At 36.6% G+C, this 23199-nt stretch overlaps 1 protein-coding gene across 3 annotated transcripts in view; it reads right to left on the reverse strand.

Annotated features, from left to right (window-relative positions):
• The window catches only part of DMD (dystrophin), a 2234319-nt gene that overhangs the window by 1128631 nt on the left and 1082489 nt on the right, over window positions 1-23199 (reverse strand). For all 3 annotated transcript variants that reach the window (XM_027096086.1, XM_027096084.1, XM_027096085.1), the window contains exon 44: window positions 3932-4079. In XM_027096086.1, the coding sequence (XP_026951887.1) occupies window positions 3932-4079 (148 nt within the window). The remainder of the gene's footprint in view (window positions 1-3931; window positions 4080-23199) is intronic.

Here is a 23199-nt window from a genome sequence, read left to right on the forward strand (position 1 = left end):
CATGTAACATGATTAATATTTTCTCATGTAAAAAATATGATATTTTTAAAAGAATTCCCATTGTGGCATGACATATTTTTGGAATATGTTGAAAAATATTAATTAATATATTTAATTTTATCATTCATTTGTGATAGCTGAGTTGCATTCATTCAATAGCTGAGTTGCATGGAACCAGACAATCTTTTTGGCATTGGCAGCAACTTTATTTTGAATAGTAATACCAAGTGTCAGTAGGACAATGCTTTGTCTTTTTTAAAGTTAAAAAGATAAATAAAATGCAGTTTGATAGAAGTCTATATAGCTAAACTTACAACATGTACCTGTTTATTATTTTATTTCATATCTAGACATGATATCTTTGCTGAAAATTATTCTTATGAGGCTTTAAACTCCAGTGTACCCCTGTAAATATTTGTTTAGTACATGGGCTGCTTGGTTGATTTTCCTTAAAGTAACCATTACTGGTTCATGGCAACAAATCTGTCTGCTGCTAACAGGTAGCATCTACATTCTGTTTCCTAAAATAATTTCTCATCAAAAATTTAAACTCTCTTATTCATTATTAGTCAGTCAACAACGATAATGACCAAGACAGCTGAAATTACCAGTTTCCATTTCTCTTATCAATGGAGGTGACTTAGAGTGCCTTTCTGGACCCTTTTCTGAGACTTACCAGAACGGAAAGGTAACTCCAGATGTCTTATGTTTATGTGTGTCTATGCAGGTAGGCACACGTGTATGTGCATGATTTTGGACCTTCCTAATCACCAGGGGGAAAAAAACGTAACTGTTTAGAATATTTGTGATATCATTCACAGTTCCATAGCTAGAAAAACTTTTCCCTGGACATCCAGAATTCCCTTTTTTATTTCATTGAGTAAAACACAGACCAAATAAAATAGTCTTTTAAGAAATTCTCCAATTAACGGAAAAAAAGTTTTGATAAAATGTTCATTAATTACAACTAAACCCCAGTGTCAAGAAGTGGAGACCTTTAGTCATTCTCAAGGCAATTAAAATTATCATATAGTTTTAAGATTGTATAGAAGTAAACACACTAAAATATCAAATGACATAAAAATTGTTTGTTTTGGACTTCTGCTTCTGTCCAAGTTGGAGTAACAGGGACCAAATTTAACTTCTTGGTTAAAAATTTTTAAAAATGAACAAAACGTATGGAACAATGTTTTTTAAGACATTATACACTGGGTAATTTTAAAAAAGTGATCTCTAAGAAATTAGAAACAAACGAGGTGAGCCCTACCATTGCCCCAGCTTCCTATCTGGGCAGAGTTCCAAGCTATGACAAAGGATGAAGGTACTCTCAGAAAGCCACGGAGTCTCCTTGAGTTGAGGAGATGGAGCTGGGAATCCAAGGAGACCAAAGTGGCTAGAGTCACAGGGCAGAGCATCAGAGAGGAGACAGATACACAGAGAATAAACATTGGAGATGTGTAGAGAACACCCTTCCAGTCTTCAGCTCAGTCCCAATCAGTTCCTATATGAGAAGAAACTATCACTGCCTAGGGAGAGAACTACACAAAATGATTAAAGGGAACAATCACCAGAGTTCACATATGGCTGGGAAGAGTATCTGTTCCTGCCAGCCACAGTGGAAAACATCATTCACAGAGCATCAGAGTGAATACTGAGATGGGTTTTGCTTCAGTAGTGGGGAAAAATTAGCCCTAGACTTAGGTTGTTCTGCTCAAAACTCAAAAAGTATAAGAGGAAGACACTCAAAAGATCAAACTATTTCCAAGCAAACTAACTGTGTTCCAGCACAAAGGTCATTAATATTTATCTGCACAAATATATCAAGCACTCAACAAGTTAAAATTCACATCTGGCACCCAATCAAAAATTACCAGTCATCCAAAGAAGCAGGAGAATAACACCCATAACAAGGAGAAAAAAATTAATTGAAATTGACCCAAAATAGACACAGATGATAGAACTGGTAGACAAGTACATTGTAACTGTTATTATAACTGTATTCCATATTTTCAAGAAGGTAAAGATTGACATGTTGAGTAGAGACATGAAAGATGTTAAAACTCTCTAGTCACACTTCAGCAATGTACTGAATCACACAAAACAACGTCTGAGGTTAAAATTATACACTAGATGAGATTAACCACAGATTAGATATGGTAAAAGATCAGATTAGTCCATTTGACAATAGAAATTATGTAAGATGAATTACAGTGAAAAAAAGACTGAAAATAAAAAGAACAAAACATCAGTGAGTGGCCTAATATATATTATCAGAGTCCCTGAAAAGGGGAACGGGGCAGAAAAATATTATTTTTAAATAACACCTTTAAAATTTCTGAATTTGATGAAAACTAAGGACACACAGATCCAAGAAGCTTAACAGACCTCAAGAAGAAGAAACACAAAGAAAACTATACCAAGGAACATCATAAACCAATTGCTCAATTCCCAAAAGCACTCCTAATAAACGTTCTGTATCCATTTCTGAGTGATATGCCAACCTGAAATATATACCAATATCCATATCAAGACAACCACCCTCTGTGGAGTAGAAGGTATATACATATATATACCTACAATATACTTCTACATTGCTTTATTTTTTCATAATGAGTATATATTATTTTTACCACAAAAACAGATTAACATATGTAACTACCTTGTGATGGATATCTTTGAAAATGGCAAGAGGTTTATAAATCTCCCCAAGAACACCTTATATCTCTTATAATTCTGCCTTTAAGTCAGAAACCTAGTGATGCTGCATTAGCTCAAAATTCACTTCAGTGCTGTTACAAAATGTATTTTCTGTATGATGGCAGATTGGAAATCCACAAATTTCCTGTACCTGCAATGCCGATGCTGATGTGTATAAAAATTTGATATACACATAATTACACAAGATTTCAAAATTATTCATTTTCTATGTTTACACAGCTTACACACACATAGGTGTTTAAATGCTAACTTTCTTAATATCAATAGGCCTATTTGCTATGCAAAAAATATTTGAGAATGGAGAACTGTAAGGTTGAAAATGATATTGCTTTTGTTAATCCAGCATTTTGAAATGTCTGGACTATTTAATACATTACCCTTTTCTTTGCTTTCATCTGTCTTAATCAGTGTTTTCTGGCATTCAAAAACTGGCCATAGTTCAAATCTACTTGACTGAAAATTGCTACCTGAACAACTTTAACTAAAAAATGTTGCAAAAATACTTAAGATTTGGTGTAATAAACACAATATTTCTTATACCTAAGCCATATACTTTATAACATAAATTATAACCTCTACAATCCACTTTATCTGCATAATCAAAAGATACAGCAAGTTGAAATTAAACTGTACGCTGGTTATAATCCATATGTTGCATTTCCATTAACAAAAACCATAAAACAGTCAATAAGTACTGCCAATAAACTCTGCATTGTTTTGGCCTCTGGCCTATCTCAGAAGGCATTTTGTCAATAGAATATATAGAAATATTGCTACATCACCACAAATTGTCTTTAGGGAAACAGAACTGTAATTTCATCATGATGGATATTTCTAGCAACTACATGATTGCTAAGTATACCACAAGTTCTCCTCCTGGACAAAATCCAACATAAGGCAAAAACACACACTGCCCCAAAGCCACAGGACACCCTGCTGTAAGATGCTTCCCTGTATCAAAGATTCAACTACACTTTGCAGTTCATCAGGTAAACCAGTTACGTCTAGACTCCTATCCTGACACAAAACGTCCACTGCATAGTCTTCCAAAATGATCATCATGACAAGTTCTAGTAGGTGCAGTGCTGACAACAAAAGTCAAAAATTATAAATTTCCATCATCCTTCACAACCTGAACTTAAAGAAGTTAAGTAGTCGTGACGTTGTGGTGAAGATAAAAACAATTTGAAAAAAAGAGATCTCAAAAACTTACCTTAAGATACCATTTGTATTTGGCGTGTTTCCAACTCTCAGGAACTTGTGTCTTTTTGAGAAAGTGTTCAGCTTCTGTTAGCCATTGATTAAATATCTTCATATCATAATGAAATCGCCGCCATTTTTCAACAGATCTGTCAAATTGCCTAGAATTTTAAAATATGGATCAAGAAAAATAAATGGATTATATGGACCTAGCATATATTTTATTACATTAACAAGGATATTATTTTGATAGCTTCTCACATTTGTATATTTCAAATTCAATTAACATAAATAATTAGTACAGAATACAGGATGAATTAAAATAAAAGGTTGTAATTTGCCCTTTAAAATTGATGAATACGTTTTGTGATTGAAACAAAGATGGAAACAACTATCATGGAGTATTAGTGTTTTCTTCCCTATGAGAATATTTAATTTTTAATAAAATTTCAGGAATTAAAAAAATACATTAACATCTAATAAATTAAGTATTTTGAAGCTAGATACTAAAAGTCAAAATATTTTTTGGATCAAAATAAAATTATCTCATTAAACTCTATCAATTTCAGTCATATCTTGACCTAAAAGCGTCTATTCATTAAGATCCTCAAGCATTCAGGATGATAGATGTAACTTATACATAGGCTTACATGTAAAAAATCTACAAACTAACTGATATAGTAGTATAAAACAGATGATGAGTGTTGTCTTCCTTTATCCTTCCAGTTTCATTGTATCCACTAACATTTTAAATTGAAATGCTGAAGGAATTTAGTGCAAGGTAATATGTTAACATCTCATATGAAAAGAATATTAAGAAGGAAGCATTTGGTCACGTTCTGGTTGCAGAAGAGACTGAGGCAGAAATTATATGAGTCAAGGCTTTATGTTTACCCTAAGACAGTTGCACATAACAATCACTTGTGGCATTTAAAAAAAAAAACAGCAATAAAACACTGATTTTGGGTCCCCAATCTAGACCAATTAAATCAGTCTAGATTTTTAGATCTAGATCCCACCTTTGGAGGTGGGATCCTTACACTGGTATTTTTAAAAGCACCCAGATGATTCTAATGTACGGTAAAGGTGAACAATACTGTATACTGTTAAGTTTTAAAGTTTTATGGGGTTCATGATCTACTGGGTCTCCCAGTGCCCATCCAAACAGGCATTTGCCAGCATGAACAAAAAGCCATCCTGAAGATTTCTGGCTGTAGAGCTGCCTCACAATACAGTCGTCTGTCAAACTTCTCTGAGTTCTACTCTTAAGATGCAATGCATTATAGATTTGAATATCTTGAGGATCTTCTCAGATCTCTACCTCCATTTAGGAACTTTAAATAATTTTAGAACCCAAATAATGCCACAATTCCCTACTGTTTTACTGGGAAAGGAATGGAATTCACATTTATTAAACATTTACTATGAACCAGGCCCTGGGCTCTGTGCTTTCACGTATCCCATTCCACTGACTCCTACAAAACACCCTGCAACGTAACAATTATTACTTCCATTTCCCACTGGAGAAAACTGAGATGCTGAGTAAGTTACCAAAAGATAAACAGATATTAAATGGAAGAGAGGGAATTCTAACTCAGATCTCTCTGGTTTCAGTGGTGTCTTTTACCACCTTACATTAAATTTGCTGGGATTTCCTGTTTTCAAGATGAATTTTCACCAAGTTAAACAATTCAACATGATCGTTGTAGGCCTCTTTTTCCTATTTTTCTTCCAATATTTAATTATATATCTACATGTACATTGTATTCTATCAGATATTGCATTTAATGATTAACTGTATTTTCACCTTAAAAATATCTAAAACAGACAGTATTTTGGTAGCATAAAAAAGGCAGCCAATGATAGCCAAAAGAGGCAGTCTCTATAGCTAGCTTATAACAAAGAATTCTACCTTTAATAAATAATGGCATTCTAGAGTTGATCAAATATGATATATCCATGAGCCACAAAATTATCTTGGAAAAGTTTGCATATTTAATAATAATTTTGTTTTCATATGTTTTCAGTGCTAATACACAAAACATGACTTAAGAATACATCATAAGAATTTATTCCCTTTAAAAAAAGAATTGTACATTTTATATGTCTTACAGGCACTTGAATCACTGGAGTCAAAGAGTTGTTAAATGAGAATCTAAAACACAATGAATCATAGTTGGCATTGTTCCATCTTAGTGAGACTGTAGTTGATTTTAGTTTTCATTATATGTATTTTTATGTTGTCAAGTTTTTCTGCAATGTGCATTTCATACTTTGAATATTCAGAAAAATAGTTATTAAACTTTATTTATTTTAAATTGAACTATAGTTGATTTACAATATTATATTAGTTTCAGGTGTACAACCCAGTGATTCAATATTTTTGTAGACTATACTCCATTCAAAGTTACGGCTGTATTTTAAATAATGGCCATATTCCCTGTACTGTACAATATATCCTTGTTGCTTATTTATTTTATACATAGTAGTGTCACTTAATCCCATACTCTTATTTTGCCCCTCCCTTTTCCTTTCCCCACTGGTAACCACTAGTTTATTCTCTGAATCTGTGATTCTCTTTCTGTTTCATTATATACATTCTTTTATTTTTTTTAGATTCCACATATAAGAGATAACAGAGTGATAACATAGATAACATCTTTCTCTGTCTGACTTATTTCACTAAGCATAATACTTTTTAAAAGGCAGTCTCACACACAAACAACTAACATCTCCAACTATCCTCCTGACACCATAGTTTGGGAAACAGGCAGAGGCTAACCAGACCACAGAGGAGTTGTCATTTGGTCATAATTTACCATCCCACCTTTGTAGCAGTCTTCAGTCCCCTTCTTACTTTTCTTTTTTCCCAACCCAATCACCAGATTTACCCTCTTGCCAACCCTTTTAGCTACTGGGAGGTGACTGTTTCTCCAACATCTGTGCTATAAATACTCTTCATTCCAGTCTGCTGCAGATGTGTCCCTCCACCACTCACTGCGCTGGCAATTACCATCTTCCACCAGATTCCACAAAGCTGCCTCCCATCCAATCCCTCTTCTTCTTCACAGTTTATCTATCCTCTAAATTCTCCAGGAGAAGAAAACCATCAGAGCCCATACAACTGATCATGGTACCCCTTAGTTCTTCAAGACCAAGTTGGAGATAGGAAGAGAAGGGAAACAGTCTGAGAGCTCAGGCTTCTCTACTTACATCTGTGTTCCAGGCCCACAAAAATGAGACAGGATGGAGTTACCAGCCAGAAAGGACTCTCTGCAGTCCCCCCATGCCCTGCTACTGTCTCAGGATTTCGTGACTTTGTACATTAGTCCAATATTCCTGAAATGTCCTCCTTCCCTTTGCTCCCTTTTCCCCAGCTCCTGCAATCTGAACCTTTTCATACTTAAAGACTTGATCTGAACTACTTATACTGTCACTTTATAAACATCTAAATATAGAATATTCACCAGAGTCTGCAACTGCTAAAACTTCGAAAACTGTAAAGCTGATTTAATTTTATTATTAAAATTAGTGTTAAAATAAGTAACTCTATTCAAACAAAATATTAAATAAAAGCATGAACTTTACATGTGATGACATTTAATGTGAGTAATAATATTTTAAATTCCATTTTAAGCATCACATAAAAATCTTAAATATACTTTCCAGCATTTTAATATACATTGTTAACAGCCAAATCTAAATCTATTCTTGAATTTACTATGTAAAGTTTCATTTTTTATCATGACTACTTATAAACTTAAACTCTTTCCCACCAAGTAACATTCCAAATGAATAGATATAAATTTTGCTAGTTTTGCAATGTTACATTTATAAATTTAGTCTCTAATCACTCACTATGCTCCCTAAATTCCTCTCATTCCATTAACTGGATGGTCCATGACTGAGGAAAAAGGCAGCAACAACCAGAAACACATAGAGATGTTAAAAATAGCATTCAGGGAAAGAAATATTAGTTTTACCCTCTGTATTATTACAAGGGGAAAAAAAAAGTTGCTGCTTTTTTTCCTGGCAGTAAGAGGAAATATAGACCCAAATAAATAAAAAAACAAAAAAAAATGTCAGTATAAACATATGGATAATAAATCAAGTGATTTTAAAATTTTGCAAATATTAAAATCCTCATTCACTATGCAAGCAGTATTTAAAATTACACTGCTGCTTCATTTATGTGCAGCATAACTTATTTCCTGCTGTTCTAAATCAAGTTAGATTATTCTCGAGCATAAATTACATTTAGGGAATAATTTAGGTACTTTGGGACATACTTTAACACTTTCAGGCCATTAAGGAGATGCTCAATTCCATGAAATATATTTAAATAAATAACACCCTAGTAGCCTTCTGACATATCCATTGTGGCTTTATACTTAAGGTCTGCAAACTCAGCACTGGGCTGCTGAGTATTTCCTTCTACCTATTTCATCTTTGATTAGGTGAGTGGGAGGGCTCTTGGCGAAAGTCTCATGGTCCAAACTATAGCAGCTGATAAATAAAACTTAAATTAGTCATTTGCCTCAAATCATAGTACCTAACTCACCTACCCACACCCGCACTCCCCGATCCCTGTTTCCCCAGTAATCAAATTATTTAATCAAACCTAAGTATACTAGCAGTACTGAAATATTTCCTACAGAACGTGGCTCACTCTGGGGAACTCTTCCATGGCTTCAACTTTCCTCACCCCCTCATACCCCTTTTAAATCTTACTCCTAACATTTCTAGACAAAAGTCAGTTCTCTCATGCCTAATTTATATACTGAGCCTAGATCCATGCATGTATAATTAGACTCCATTCCAGTTGGCTGTCTCACTGCAACCACTCACTGGACACAGGCTTATACCCGAACCCATGACCTTGCCTCCTCACACAGGTAGAGCACAGTGGTCAGACTGCCTAGGGTGGAATCATGGCTCCACCATCTACTTTGTGGCCTTGGGCAAGTAAGTGACCTCTCTGGAAAGTTATTATAAAAGTAGTACCTCCCTCCTAAGGCTAATTTTGAGGGTTACATATATGAATGTATTTAAATTTCTTAGAACAGTAATTGGTAGGGTTCAACAAATATGAGTAGTAGTTTTTGTTATTATTATTCTGTCTATATTTGCTTAGGTTTTCAAATGCAACTCAAACCACCAGTATAGAATCCAAGCCATGTCATTGTCTCTCTGGTGGGGAATCAGATGTATAAGAAACAAGTTCATTTTCAGGATTGAAATTAATTAAATACATGATGGAATTAGCTTGTTTACAGAAGCTGAATCACTACTCCATCATAGAATCCATGGTTGACCATGCCTGGCTCTAACCACCCTATATATATATTTGTTTTTTAAACACCTTTTATTGTGAAATATAACTGATAAACAGAAGAATCTATACAATACCATGTTACCATAACCCAAGACAAAAAATTTTTTAAAAATCTCCAGCAGTCAGAAATCCCTCTTGAACCCCCTCCCAATCATTATCCCCTCTTTCTCCCACAATATAACCTCCATCCTTTCGTGGTAATCATTTCCTTATAAGTTTGTAATTTAAATACGCATTTCTAATAGTAAAGTTTGGCTGTTGTATGTTTTTGAACTTCTTATATATGGAACCATATAATATGTATTTTTTGGTAAGATGGTTCATTTGCTCAATACTATACATTTAAGATTAATCCAGGGGAAGATGGCGGAAGAGTAAGACGCGGAGATCATCTTCCTCCCCACAGATACACCAGAAATACATCTACACGTGGAACAACTCCTACAGAACACCTACTGAACGCTGGCAGAAGACCTCAGACCTCCCAAAAGGCAAGAAACACCCCCACGTACCTGGGTAGGGCAAAAGAATAAACAGAGACAAAACGATAGGGACGGGACCCGCACCAGTGGGAGGGAGCTGTGAAGGAGGAAAGCTTTCCACACACTAGGAAGCCCCTTCGCAGGCGGAGACTGCGGGTGGCGCAGGGGGAAAGCTTTGGAGCCGCGGAGGAGAGCACAGCCACAGGGGTGCGGAGGGCAAAGCTGAGAGATTCCCGCACAGAGGATCAGGGCCGACCGGCACTCACCAGCCCGAGAAGCTTGTCTGCTCACCCCCCGGGGTGGGCGGGGCTGGGAGTTGAGGCTCCGGCTTCCTTCAGAGCGCCAGGAGAGGGCTGGGGTTGGCAGCGTGAACACAGCCAGCAGGGGGTTAGTGCGCCACGGCTAGCCGGGAGGGAGTCCGGGTAAAAGTCTGGACCTTCCAAAGAGGCAAGAGACTTTTTCTTCCCTCTTGGTTTCCTGGTGCGTGAGGAAAGGGGATTAAGAGCACTGCTTAAAGGAGCTCCAGAGAACGGGGCGAGCCGCGGCTAAAAGCGCGGACCCCAGAGACGGGCATGAGACGCTAAGGCTGCTGCTGCTGCCACCAAGAAGCCGGTGTGCGAGCACAGGTCACCATCCACACCCCGCTTCCGGGGAGCCTGTGCAGCCTGCCACTGCCAGGGTCCCGGGCTCCAGGGACAACTACCCCGGGAGAACGCACGGCGCGCCTCAGGCTGGTGCAACGTCATGCCGGCCTTTGCCGCCGCAGGCCCGCCCCTCACGCTGTGCCCCTCCCTTCCCGCCCGGCCTGAGTGAGCCAGAGCCCCCGAATCATCTGCTCCTTTAACCCCGTCCTGTCTGAGCGAAGAACAGATGCCCTCCAGGGACCTACACACAGAGGCGGGGCCAAATCCAAAGCTGAGCCCCTGGGAGCTGTGAGAACAAAGAAGATAAAGGGAAATCTCTCCCAGCAGCCTCAGAAGCAGCGGATTAAAGCTCCACAATCAACTTGATGTATCCTGCATCTGTGGAATACATGAATAGACAACGAATCATCCCAAATTGAGGAGGTGGAATTTGACAGCAAGATTTATGATTTTTTTCCCCTTTTCCTCTTTTTGTGAGTGTGTATGTGTACACTTCTGTGTGAGATTATGTCTATATAGCTTTGCTTCCACCATTTGTCCTAGGGTTCTATCCTTCATTTTTTTTTAAAAAAAATTTTCTTAATAATTATTTTTTATTTTAATAACTTTATTTTATTTTACTTTATCTTCTTTCTTTCTTTCTTTCCTTCCTTCCCTCCTTTAGACAATGAATCATCCCAAATTGAGGAGGTGGACTTTGAGAGCAAGAATTATGATTTTTTCCCCTTTTCCTCTTTTTGTGAGTGTGTATGTGTATGCTTCTGTGTGAGATTATGTCTATATAGCTTTGCTTCCACCATTTGTCCTACGGTTCTATCTGTCCGTTTTGTTTTCTTAATAATTATTTTTTTATTTTAATAACTTTATTATATTTTATCTTACTTTATTTTACTTTATCTTCTTTATTTCTTTTTTTCCTTCCTTCCCTCCTCCCTTCCTTCCTCCCTCACTCCCTCCCTCCCTCCCTTCTTTCTTTCTACTCCTACTTATTCTTTCTTTCTACTTTTTCTCCCTTTTCTTCTGAGCCCTGTGGATGAAAGGTTCTTGGTGCTGCAGTCAGGAGTCAGTGCTGTGCCTCCGAGGTGGGAGAGCCAACTTCAGGACACTGGTCCACAAGAGACCTCCCAGCTCCACATAATATCAAATGGCGAAAATCTCCCAGAGATCTCCATCGCAACACCAGCACCCAGCTTCACTCAACGACCAGCAAGCTACAGTGCTGGACATCCTATGCCAAACAACTAGTAAGACAGGAACACAACCCACCCATCAGCAGAGAGGCTGCCTAAAATCATAATAAGGCCACAGACACCCCAAAACACACCACAGGACATGGACCTGCCCACCAGAAACACAAAATCCAGCCTCATCCACCAAAACACAGGCACTTGTCCCCTCCACCAGGAAGCCTACACAACCCACTGAACCAGCCTTAGCCACTGGGGACAGACACCAGAAACAATGGGAACTACGAACCTGCAGCCTTCAAAAAGGAGACCCCAAACACAGTTAGATAAGCAAAATGAGAAGACAGAAAAACACACAGCAGATGAAGGAGCAAGATAAAAACCCACCAGACCTAACAAATGAAGAGGAAATGGGCAGTCTACCTGAAAAATAATTCAGAATAATGATAGTAAAGATGATCCAAAATCTTGGAAATAGAATGGAGAAAATACAAGAAACGTTTAACAAGGACCTGGAAGAAGTAAAGATGAAACAAACAACGATGAACAACACAATAAATGAAATTAAAAATACTCTAGATGGGATCAATAGCAGAATAACTGAGGCAGAAGAACGGATAAGTGACCTGGAAGATAAAATAGTGGAAATAACTACTGCAGAGCAGAATAAAGAAAAAAGAATGAACAGAACTGAGGACAGTCTCAGAGACCTCTGGGACAACATTAAACGCACCAACATTCGAATTATAGGGGTTCCAGAAGAAGAAGAGAAAAAGAAAGGGACTGAGAAAATATTTGAAGAGATTATAGTTGAAAACTTCCCTAATATGGGAAAGGAAATACTTAATCAAGTCCAGGAAGCACAGACAGTCCCATACAGGATAAATCCTAGGAGAAACATGCCAAGACACATATTAATCAAACTGTCAAAAATTAAATACAAAGAAAACATATTAAAAACAGCAAGGGAAAAACAACAAATAACACACAAGGGAATTCCCATAAGGTTAACAGCTGATCTTTCAGCAGAAACTCTGCAAGCCAGAAAGGCATGGCAGGACATATTTAAAGTGATGAAGGAGAATAACCTGCAACCAAGATTACTCTACCCAACAAGGATCTCATTCAGATTTGATGGAGAAATCAAAATCTTTACAGACAAGCAAAAGCTGAGAGAGTTCAGCACCACCAAACTAGCTTTACAACAACTGCTAAACGAATTTCTCTAGGCAAGAAACACAAGAGAAGGAAAAGACCTACAATAACGAACCCAAAACAATTAAGAAAATGGGAATAGGAACATACATATCGATAATTACCTTAAATGTAAATGGACTAAATGCTCCCACCAAAAGACACAGATTGGCTGAATGGATACAAAAACAAGACTCATATATTTGCTGTCTACAAGAGACCCACTTCAGACCTAGAGACACATACGGACTGAAAGTAACGGGATGGAAAAAGATATTTCATGCAAATGGAATCCAAAAGAAAGCTGGAGTACCAATTATCATATCAGACAATATAGACTTTAAAATAAATACTATTATAAGAGAGAAAGAAGGACAGTACACAATGATCAAGGGATCGATCCAAGAAGAAGATATAACAATTTTAAATATTTATGCACCCAACATAGGAGCATCTCAATACATAAGGTAAATACTAACAGCCATAAAAGGGGAAATCGACAGTAACACATTCATAGTAGGGGACTTTAAAACCCCACCTTCACCAATGGACAGATCATCCAAAATGAAAATAAATAAGGAAACACAAGCTTTAAATGATACATTAAACAAGATGGACTTAATTGATATTTATAGGACATTCCATCCAAAAACAACAGAATACACATTTTTCTCAAGTGCTCATGGAACATTCTCCAGGATAGATCATATCTTGGGTCACAGGTCAAGCCTTGGTAAATTTAAGAAAATTGAAATTGTTTCAAGTATCTTTTCTGACCACAACTTAATGAGAGTATCAATTACAGGAAAAGATCTGTAGAAAATACAAACACATGGAGGCTAAACAATACACTACTTAATAACGAAATGATCATGGAAGAAATCAAAGAGGAAGTTAAAAAATACCTAGAAACAAATGACAATGGAGACACGACGACTCAACATCTATGGGATGCAGCAAAAGCAGTTCTAAGAGGGAAGTTTATAGTAATGCAGTCCTACCTTAAGAAACAGGAAATATCTCGAATAAACAACCTAACCTGGCACCTAAAGCAATAAGAGAAAGAACAAAAAAAACCCAAAGTTAGCAGAAGGAAAGAAATTATAAAAATCAGATCAGAAATGAATGAAAAAGAAATGAAGGAAACGATAGCAAAGATCAATAAAACTAAAAGCTGGTTCTTTGAGGAGATAAACAAAATTGATAAACCATTAGCCAGACTCATCAAGAAAAAAAGGGAGAAGACTCAAATCAATAGAATTAGAAATGAAAAAGGAGAAGTAACAACTGACACTGCAGAAATACAAAAGATCATGAGAGATTACTACAAGCAACTCTATGCCAATAAAATGGACAACCTGGAAGAAATGGACAAATTCTTAGAAATGCACAACCTGCCAAGACTGAATCAGGAAGAAATAGAAAATATGAACAGACCAATCACAAGCACTGAAATGGAAACTGTGATTAAAAATCTTCCAACAAACAAAAGCCCAGGACCAGATGGCTTCACAGGCGAATTCTATCAAACATTTAGCGAAGAGCTAACACCTATACTTCTCAAACTCTACCAAAATATAGCAGAGGGAGGAACACTCCCAAACTCATTCTACGAAGCCACCATCACCTTGATACCAAAACCAGACAAGGATGTCACAAAGAAAGAAAACTACAGGCCAATATCACTGATGAACATAGATGCAAAAATCCTCAACAAAATACTAGCAAACAACCCAACAGCACATGAAAAGGATCATACACCATGATCAAGTGGGGTTTATTCCAGGAATGCAAGGATTCTTCAATATACACAAATCAATCAATGTGATAAACCATATTAACAAAGTGAAGGAGAAAAACCATATGATCATCTCAATAGATGCAGAGAAAGCTTCCAACAAAATTCAACACCCATTTATGATAAAAACCCTCCAGAAAGTACGCATAGAGGGAACTTTCCCCAACATAATAAAGGCCATATATGACAAACCCACAGCCAACACCGTCCTCAATGGTGAAAAACTGAAAGCATTTCCACTAAGATCAGGAACAAGACAAGGATGCCCACTCTCACCACTCTTATTCAACATAGTTTTGGAAGTTTTAGCCACAGCAATCAGAGAAGAAAAGGAAAGAAAAGGAATCCAAATCGGAAAAGAAGAAGAAAAGCTGTCACTGTTTGCAGATGACGTGATACTATACACAGAGAATCCTAAAGATGCTACCAGAAAACTACTAGAGCTAATCAATGAATTTGGTAAAGTAGCAGGATACAAAATTAATGCACAGAAATCTCTGGCATTCCTATACACTAATGATGAAAAATCTGAAAGTGAAATCAAGAAAACACTCCCATTTACCACTGCAACAAAAAGAATAAAATATCTAGGAATAAACCTACCTAAGGAGACAAAAGACCTGTATGCAGAAAATTATAAGACACTGATGAAAGAAATTAAAGATGATACAAACAGATGGAGAGATATACCATGTTCTTGGATTGGAAGAATCAACATTGTGAAAATGACTCTACTACCCAAAGCAATCTACAGATTCAATGCAATCCCTATCAAACTACCACTGGCATTTTTCAGAGAACTAGAACAAAAAATTTCACAATGTGTATGGAAACACAAAATACCCCGAATAGCTAAAGCAATCTTGAGAACGAAAAATGGAGCTGGAGGAATCAGGCTCCCTGACTTCAGACTATACTACAAATCTACAGTAATGAAGACAGTATGGTACTGGCACAAAAACAGAAAGATAGATCGATGGAACATGATAGAAAGCCTAGAGATAAACCCACGCACATATGGTCACCTTATCTTTGATAAAGGAGGCAGGAATGTACAGTGGAGAAAGGACAGCCTCTTCAATAAGTGGTGCTGGGAAAACTGGACAGGTACATATAAAAGTATGAGATTAGATCACTCCCTAACACCATACACAAAAATAAGCTCAAAATGGATTAAAGACCTAAATGTAAGGCCAGAAACTATCAAACTCTTAGAGGAAAACATAGGCACAACAGTCTGTGACATAAATCACAGCAAGATCCTTTCTGACCCACCTCCCAGAGAAATGGAAATAAAAACAAAAATAAACAAATGGGACCTAATGAAACTTCCAAGCTTTTGCACAGCAAAGGAAACCATAAACAAGACCAAAAGACAGCCCTCAGAATGGGAGAAAATATTTGCAAATGAAGCACCTGACAAAGGATTAATCTCCAAAATATACAAGCAGTTCATGCGGCTCAACATCAAAACAAAAACAAACAACCCAATCCAAAAATGGGCAGAAGACCTAAATAGAAATTTCTCCAAAGAAGATATACAGACTGCAAACAAAGACATGAAAGAATTCTCAACTTCATTGATCATTAGAGAGATGCAAATCAAAACTACAATGAGGTATCACCTCACACCAGTCAGAATGGCCATCATCAAAAAATCTAGAAACAATAAATGCTGCAGAGGGTGTGGAGCAATGGGAACCCTCTTGCACTGTTGGTGGGAATGTAAATTGATACAGCCACTGTGGAGAACAGTATGGAGGTTCCTTAAAGAACTACAAATCGAACTACCATATGACCCAGCAATCCCACTACTGGGCATATACCCTGAGAAAACCATAATTCAAAAAGAGTCATGTACCAAAATGTTCATTGCACCTCTATTTACAATAGCCCAGAGATGGAAACAACCATCATTGGATGACTGGATAAAGAAGATGTGGCACATATACAGAATGGAATATTACTCAGCCATAAAAAGAAACAAAATTGAGCTATTTGTAATGAGGTGGATAGACCTAGAGTCTGTCATACAGAGTGAAGTAAGTCAGAAAGAGAAAGACAAATACCATATGCTAACACATATATATGGAATTTAAGAGAAAAAAAATGTCATGAAGAACCTAGGGGTAAGACAGGAATAAAGACACAGACCTACTAGAGAATGGACTTAAGGATATGGGGAGGGGGAAGGGTAAGCTGTGACAGAGCGTGAGAGAGGCATGGACATATATACACTACCAAACGTAAGGTAGATAGCTAGTGGGAAGCAGCCGCATAGTACAGGGAGATCAGCTCGGTGCTTTGTGACCGCCTGGAGGGGTGGGATAGGGAGGGTGGGAAGGAGGGAGACGTAAGAGGGAAGAGATATGGGAACATATGTATATGCATAACTGATTCACTTTGTTATAAAGCAGAAACTAACACACCATTGTAAAGCAATTATACTCCAATAAAGATGTAAAAAAAAAAAGATTAATCCATATTTTTGCTTATACATTGCTGTATAATATTCCATAGTGTGATTTTCTTTTTAAACTGTTAATAAATATCTAGGTTATTTCTAGTTTGGGGCTACAATGATGCTGCTATAGGCATTCCTGTACCTGTCTCCTGGAATGTGTACACAAGTATTTCTGTAGAGTATATACCTAGGAGTGAAACTGATGGACCATCAGTCATGCATGCACATCTCTAATATTACCAATTAATGCCCAATCACTTTTACCCCTAGTTGTAGTACTGCATGAAAATTTATACTCTTTTTACAATTTATAATTTTTTACATTTTTTTTACAATCTTTTTACAATTTATAAATTTACAATTTATAGTCCATGTAGCAGTGTATGAGAATTCCAGTTGTTCCATATTCTCACCACCATGTGGTACTATCAGACTTTTAAATTTCAACTATTCTGGGTGGTATATAGTGATATGTTATTTTAGTTTTAATTTGCAAGTTCCTGACTACTAATGGGGCTGACAAAATCTTTCCATGTTTGGCCATTTGTATTTCTTATTTTGTGAAGATGACAAAAGTCTTGGTGTTATTGTGAAACATAAAACACAGTTATTATTTACTACAAAGTGATAATTCTACGAATACCATCCAGATCAAATAGAAAACATTGTCAGCAGCCCAGAAGCCCTCTTTGTGCCCCTTTTCACATTTCAAGAACTTCTCCCAATTTTCTACCAGATAGTCTGCTCTTAAAGATTTACAGGAATTCTTCATGATTATGGATATACACATTATATTATTTATATGTGTGTTCCAAATATTTTATCCCACTCTGTGACTTTCATTTTCACTCTCTCAATGTCATCTTTTGATGTACAGAAGTTATTAACATACAATATAGTCCAGTTTATTATTTTATGATTAGTGCTTTATACATCTCTTTAAGAAATCTTCCATTACCCAATATTCATTTACAAATACGCCTTTACTTTGTTATAAAAGTTTTATTAATTTGCTTTTTCCCATTCATATCTATAATCCTCCAGTATTATATTTTTGTGTATAGTGTGAAATAGAATGTATATATATTTTTTTCGCAGCAAGACATTCTGTTTTAATTTTTAAGGCAAGGCATACAAACAGAACAAAATAATGCTGTACAGTGGAAAAATAAAAGTGTGTGCTGTGAAAAATAGGCCTCTGTCCCACTTCAGACACCCTCCAACTCTGCTAGTTATTCTCTCATTGTAACTAAGACTTTTATAATTTGAAATATTTATAGAGCTGGGCAAATAAACAAATACAGTGTTTTAAAGTGAGCTTTCTCATTCAGTTTTATTATTTTCAATATATCCATTGCTAGCCTTTTTACAGCTCTGGATTGACATTTTATTTTGTAACACCCAGCTTATTTCATCTTTATTCTTCTCTAGGTTGTGAGTCTGATTCTCAGGCTTCACCAGTTTGGAGTGGTTCTTTGATTTTGTTTCTCACAGTGGTTATAATACTGGAGTTTAGGAACTCATTCTCAGGCCTCTATTCCCTCTCTGCACTGCTAAATTCTACACATTTTGTTTCTCCTGTATCTCATAAATTTCCATTTATTGCCACATGAACAAACAGAAAAGACAGACCTTATTTGAACTGTATTACAGACTTACAGACATCAACACTTAATGTGACCCCTTTCCAATTACAGGGGACTCTTTTGCCAAATTTAAAGGAGACAGGGATATTTTCCCTCAAAAAACAAAACAAAACAAAAAAACCTAGTTCACCTAGTTATTACAGGTGAAGCTTTTGGGTTTGGATTTCCTTTCTGGACACTTCCCTATACAATCTCATTCACTCTTAAAGGTTCAAGTAACATCTACAGCAGGGGTTGGCAAACTGTATCTATAAAGTGCTTGAAAAAAATATTTTAGGCCTTTTTGGCCATGCAATCTTTGTAACAGCTACTCAGCTTTGCCATTGTAGCTCAACATCAGCCACTGACTGAATAAAAGCAAATGGGTTTGGCTAGATCCCAATAAAACTCTATTTACAAAAACAGGTGTTGGGCCAGATTGGGCCCACGGGCTGTACTTTACCTACCCATCATCTATAAAATGATTACCACATAGCCCCAGGTTCTAGCCCTCACCAGAGCTCTATATCTAGCTGTTTTTTGTACTATCGTCACCAGAACATTCTATGTGAACCTCAAACACGACATGTTTACAATTCCTTATTTTCTCCTCTAAGTCTTATAATTTTAGTTAAGGATTTCCAAGCTCGAAATCTTGAGGTCATTCTTTACTCCTCCCTTTCTTTCTCACCATGCTTGCCTCTATATCTATCTCATCAATTCTAAACCAGAAATGAGTCTTCAATTTGGCTTCTTCCCTCCAGCCCCACTTCCATAGCCTTTCTTGAAATCCCCTAATAACTTTTTCTTGCAATATCCTAACTAATTTCTCCCTATAGTCAGTTTCTGACCACTCTCTAACCTATGTCTACACCGCCATCCCTTCTTCCTCTTTGGTTCCAACATGGACGTTCACAGACATTCACATAGCCCAAAATGTATATATTATACTTTCAAACACCGAATATCTCAAAAACTTCCACAACAATCCACCCCCGCTTTTACTCTGGGCCTTTTGCTATATCTTAGAATGCCACACCTCTGCAATGTCACTTTATTCTGTGAGGCCTGTCTCCCTTGAAATTAGTTACTTCCTCAGGCAAACTCCCCTCACTGTGCAAAAACCTCTATTAACATAATACTTCATGTTCTAACTACGTATTTACAGAGCTGTCTTTCCCAGGAGACTATGACCTTTTAGAGAAAGGAATACACCTCATTCACCTTTGAATTCCTAGTACTAAGCAAAGTTCCTGGCACAGGATAAGTGTTTAATACATTTTTTAAATGAATGAATGAATGAATGAATAAAAGAGTTCATGAGTAATTTCCATGGGCTCCTTATATGTTCCATTTAGGAGCCATGAAGGCTTAGGTATATCACTTTACCTCTTTGAATCCAGGTGTCTCATAAATAAAGCCAGGATAATACTGCCTACATTACACAGCACTTTGATGAGGATGAATGTATGCTGTAAGCTATAGATAGCAATAACATTTTAGTGCTATTGTTGTTAATAAAAACCTTTAGTAATCTGCACATTTTATAACATTGACACAGAATTTAGAATTTAAAAATATCTTAGCCTATATCAGAAATCATTTTCCAAATAGGTAAATATGTTTTCAGTGAATTGTGGATCTTAATAATAGAAAATAACATTTAAATATAAATAATTTAGCTCAACACCATCCTAAAAAAATAATAGTTTGTACAAACTTGCTGACATCTAATTTAAGTATGAGGATGAATACTTACTTACGAACTATGACTCTTTAATGGGAATGTTTCAAATAAAATAATATTGATAAAATTTACCTTACATCAAAGAACTCAATAGTGTTACCTTAAAAATAATGATAAAGTTAATTCAATGCTGACGACATTATTTGTAAAGGCTCACAAACACTTTACACCTAAAAATATTTAAAGAAATATTAAAAGTCTTTAGACTTCTAAAGTGTTGTTTTTTAAAAAAAATTTGCTGGTCTCTAATTGGGCACACATATCTGGATAGGATCTAAAATCGGTATTGTAGTAGTTTCTTTTTCCTACAATTAGGTAGATTTGTGGAAAAGGAAGTTAAAATAGAATAGTCTCATGGAAAACCTTGAGTCATCTTAAATAAGGACTTTTTGAATTGTAAGTACACACAATATCTCACACACACACACACACACACACACACACACACACACACACACACACATATATATATATACACCAAAATCAAGAACTTGACCTAAGTGGATATTAGGAGTTTGGGGGACCTTGATTAAGCATATTATTTTGGCTTAGGAAGAGACACCCTAAACATCCCTGAGATAAATTTAGAAGTACCCAAATAGGTAGGGGTCCATATCATCATCTACATTTGATATCTGATTGCTTAATTAGCTAATTATAAAAAGAAAAGGATTTCTCAGGGTATATGCCCAGTAGTGGGATTGCTGGGTCATCTGGTAGTTCTATTTTTAGTTTTTTAAGGAACCTCCATATTGTTCTCCATAGTGGCTGTATCAATTTACATTCCCACCAACAGTGCAAGAGGGTTCCCATTGCTCCACACCCTCTGCAGCATTTATTGTTTCTAGATTTTTTGATGATGGCCATTCTGACTGGTGTGAGGTGATACCTCATTGTAGTTTTGATTTGCATTTCTCTAATGATTAGTGATGTTGAGCATCCTTTCATGTCTTTGTTGGCAATCTGTATATCTTCTTTGGAGAATGTCTATCTAGATCTTCTGCCCATTTTTGGATTGGGTTGTTTGTTTTTTTGATATTGAGCCGCTTGTATATTTTGGAGATTAATCCTCTGTCAGTTTGCAAATATTTTCTCCCATTCGAGGGCTGTCTTTTCGTCTGGTTTATGGTTTCCTTTGCTGTGCAAAAGCTTTTAAGTTTCTTTAGTTCCCATTTGTTTATTTTTGTTTTTATCCCACTACGGGGCATATACCCTGAGAAAACCATAATTCAAAAAGAGTCATGTATCGCAATGTGCATCGCAGCACTGTGTACAACAGCCAGGACATGGAAGCAACCTAAGTGTCCATCGACAGATGAATGGATAAATAAAATGTGGCACATATATACAATGGAATATCACTCAGCCATAAAACGAAACAAAATTGAGTTATCTATAGTGAGGTGGATGGACCTAGAGCCTGTCCTACAGAGTGAAGTAAGTCAGAAAGAGAAAAACAAATACCAAATGCTAACACACATATATGGAATCTAAAAAAAAAAAAAAAAAAAAAGAAAGAAATGGTTCTGAAGAAGCTAGAAGCAGGACAGGAATAAAGACGCAGATGTAGAGAAATGGACTTGAGGACACGGGGAGGGGGAAGGGTAAGCTGGGACGAAGTGAGAGAGTGGCGTGGACATATATGCACTACCAAATGTAAAATAGATAGCTAGTGGGAAGCAGCCGCATAGCACAGGGAGATCAGCTCCGTGCTTTGTGAACATCTTAGAGGGGTGGGATAGGGAGGGTGGAAGGGAGATGCAGGAGGGAGGGAACATGGTGATATATGTATATGTATAGCTGATTCACTTTGTTATACAGCAGAAACTAACACACCATTGTAAAGCAATTATACTCCAATAAAGACGTTAAAAAAAAGAAAAGTGTCTCTGATATTACTAATGTCTGTGGTGTTCTACAAATCTCCTTTGTCTTTCTCTTTTACAAACATCTTTGCTATAGTCCAAAGTCCCAGCAGGCCAATGACTGTGTAAAGGCTGCAGTATTTGACAGTTCTGTCATGTTGGAAAAATATTCAGGGTATGCTATTCCTGCACCGCTTGTGAAAAAAACAATGTAGGATTATGCTAATATTAAACTAAAAATTATGCAATTTCAAGGTCTTGATTTGGCACAATTAGCACCCTGTAAAAATATTCAAAGTAATAAAAATAGTTTGCTATTAGTGAGCTGTAATGTTACCTTTAACATTAGGATATTTTGGAAAAATTAACTACAGAAACTGATTCAGCAGTCTAAATAAAATAATCTATATTTCTTAAAAAGTTTGAGATAAAATTCTTTTTGAGGACCTGATATATTCATGGATCTCCTTTACAAAATGTTAGCATTTAATTTAAATTTATACATCTTTAGAATGTAGTCTCACATTTTGTATGAAGACATAATAGTTTCAATTTAACACAGGCCATAGCATGGACATATATACACTACGAAACATAAAATAGATAGCTAGTGGGAAGCAGCCGCATAGCACAGGGAGATCAGCTCGGTGCTTTGTGACCCCCTAGAGGGGTGGGATAGGGAGGGTGGGAGGAAGACGCAAGAGGGAAGAGATATGGGGACATATGTATATGTATAGCTGATTCACTTTGCTATACAGCAGAAACTAACACACCGTTGTAAAGCAATTATACCCCCAATAAAAATTAAAAAAAAAAAACAAAAAAAGCCCCAAACAAAATAAATAAATAAAACAGGCCATAGGGGACTTCCCTGGTGGTCCAGTGGTTAAGACTCTGTGCTTCCACTGCACAGGGTGCAGGTTCAATCCCTGGTCAGGGA

The sequence above is a fragment of the Aethalodelphis obliquidens genome, unplaced genomic scaffold (genome assembly GCF_003676395.1).
Source record: "Aethalodelphis obliquidens isolate GAN/ISIS:26980383/991018 unplaced genomic scaffold, ASM367639v1 scaffold98, whole genome shotgun sequence".
Classification (NCBI taxonomy): Eukaryota; Metazoa; Chordata; class Mammalia; order Artiodactyla; family Delphinidae; genus Aethalodelphis; species Aethalodelphis obliquidens.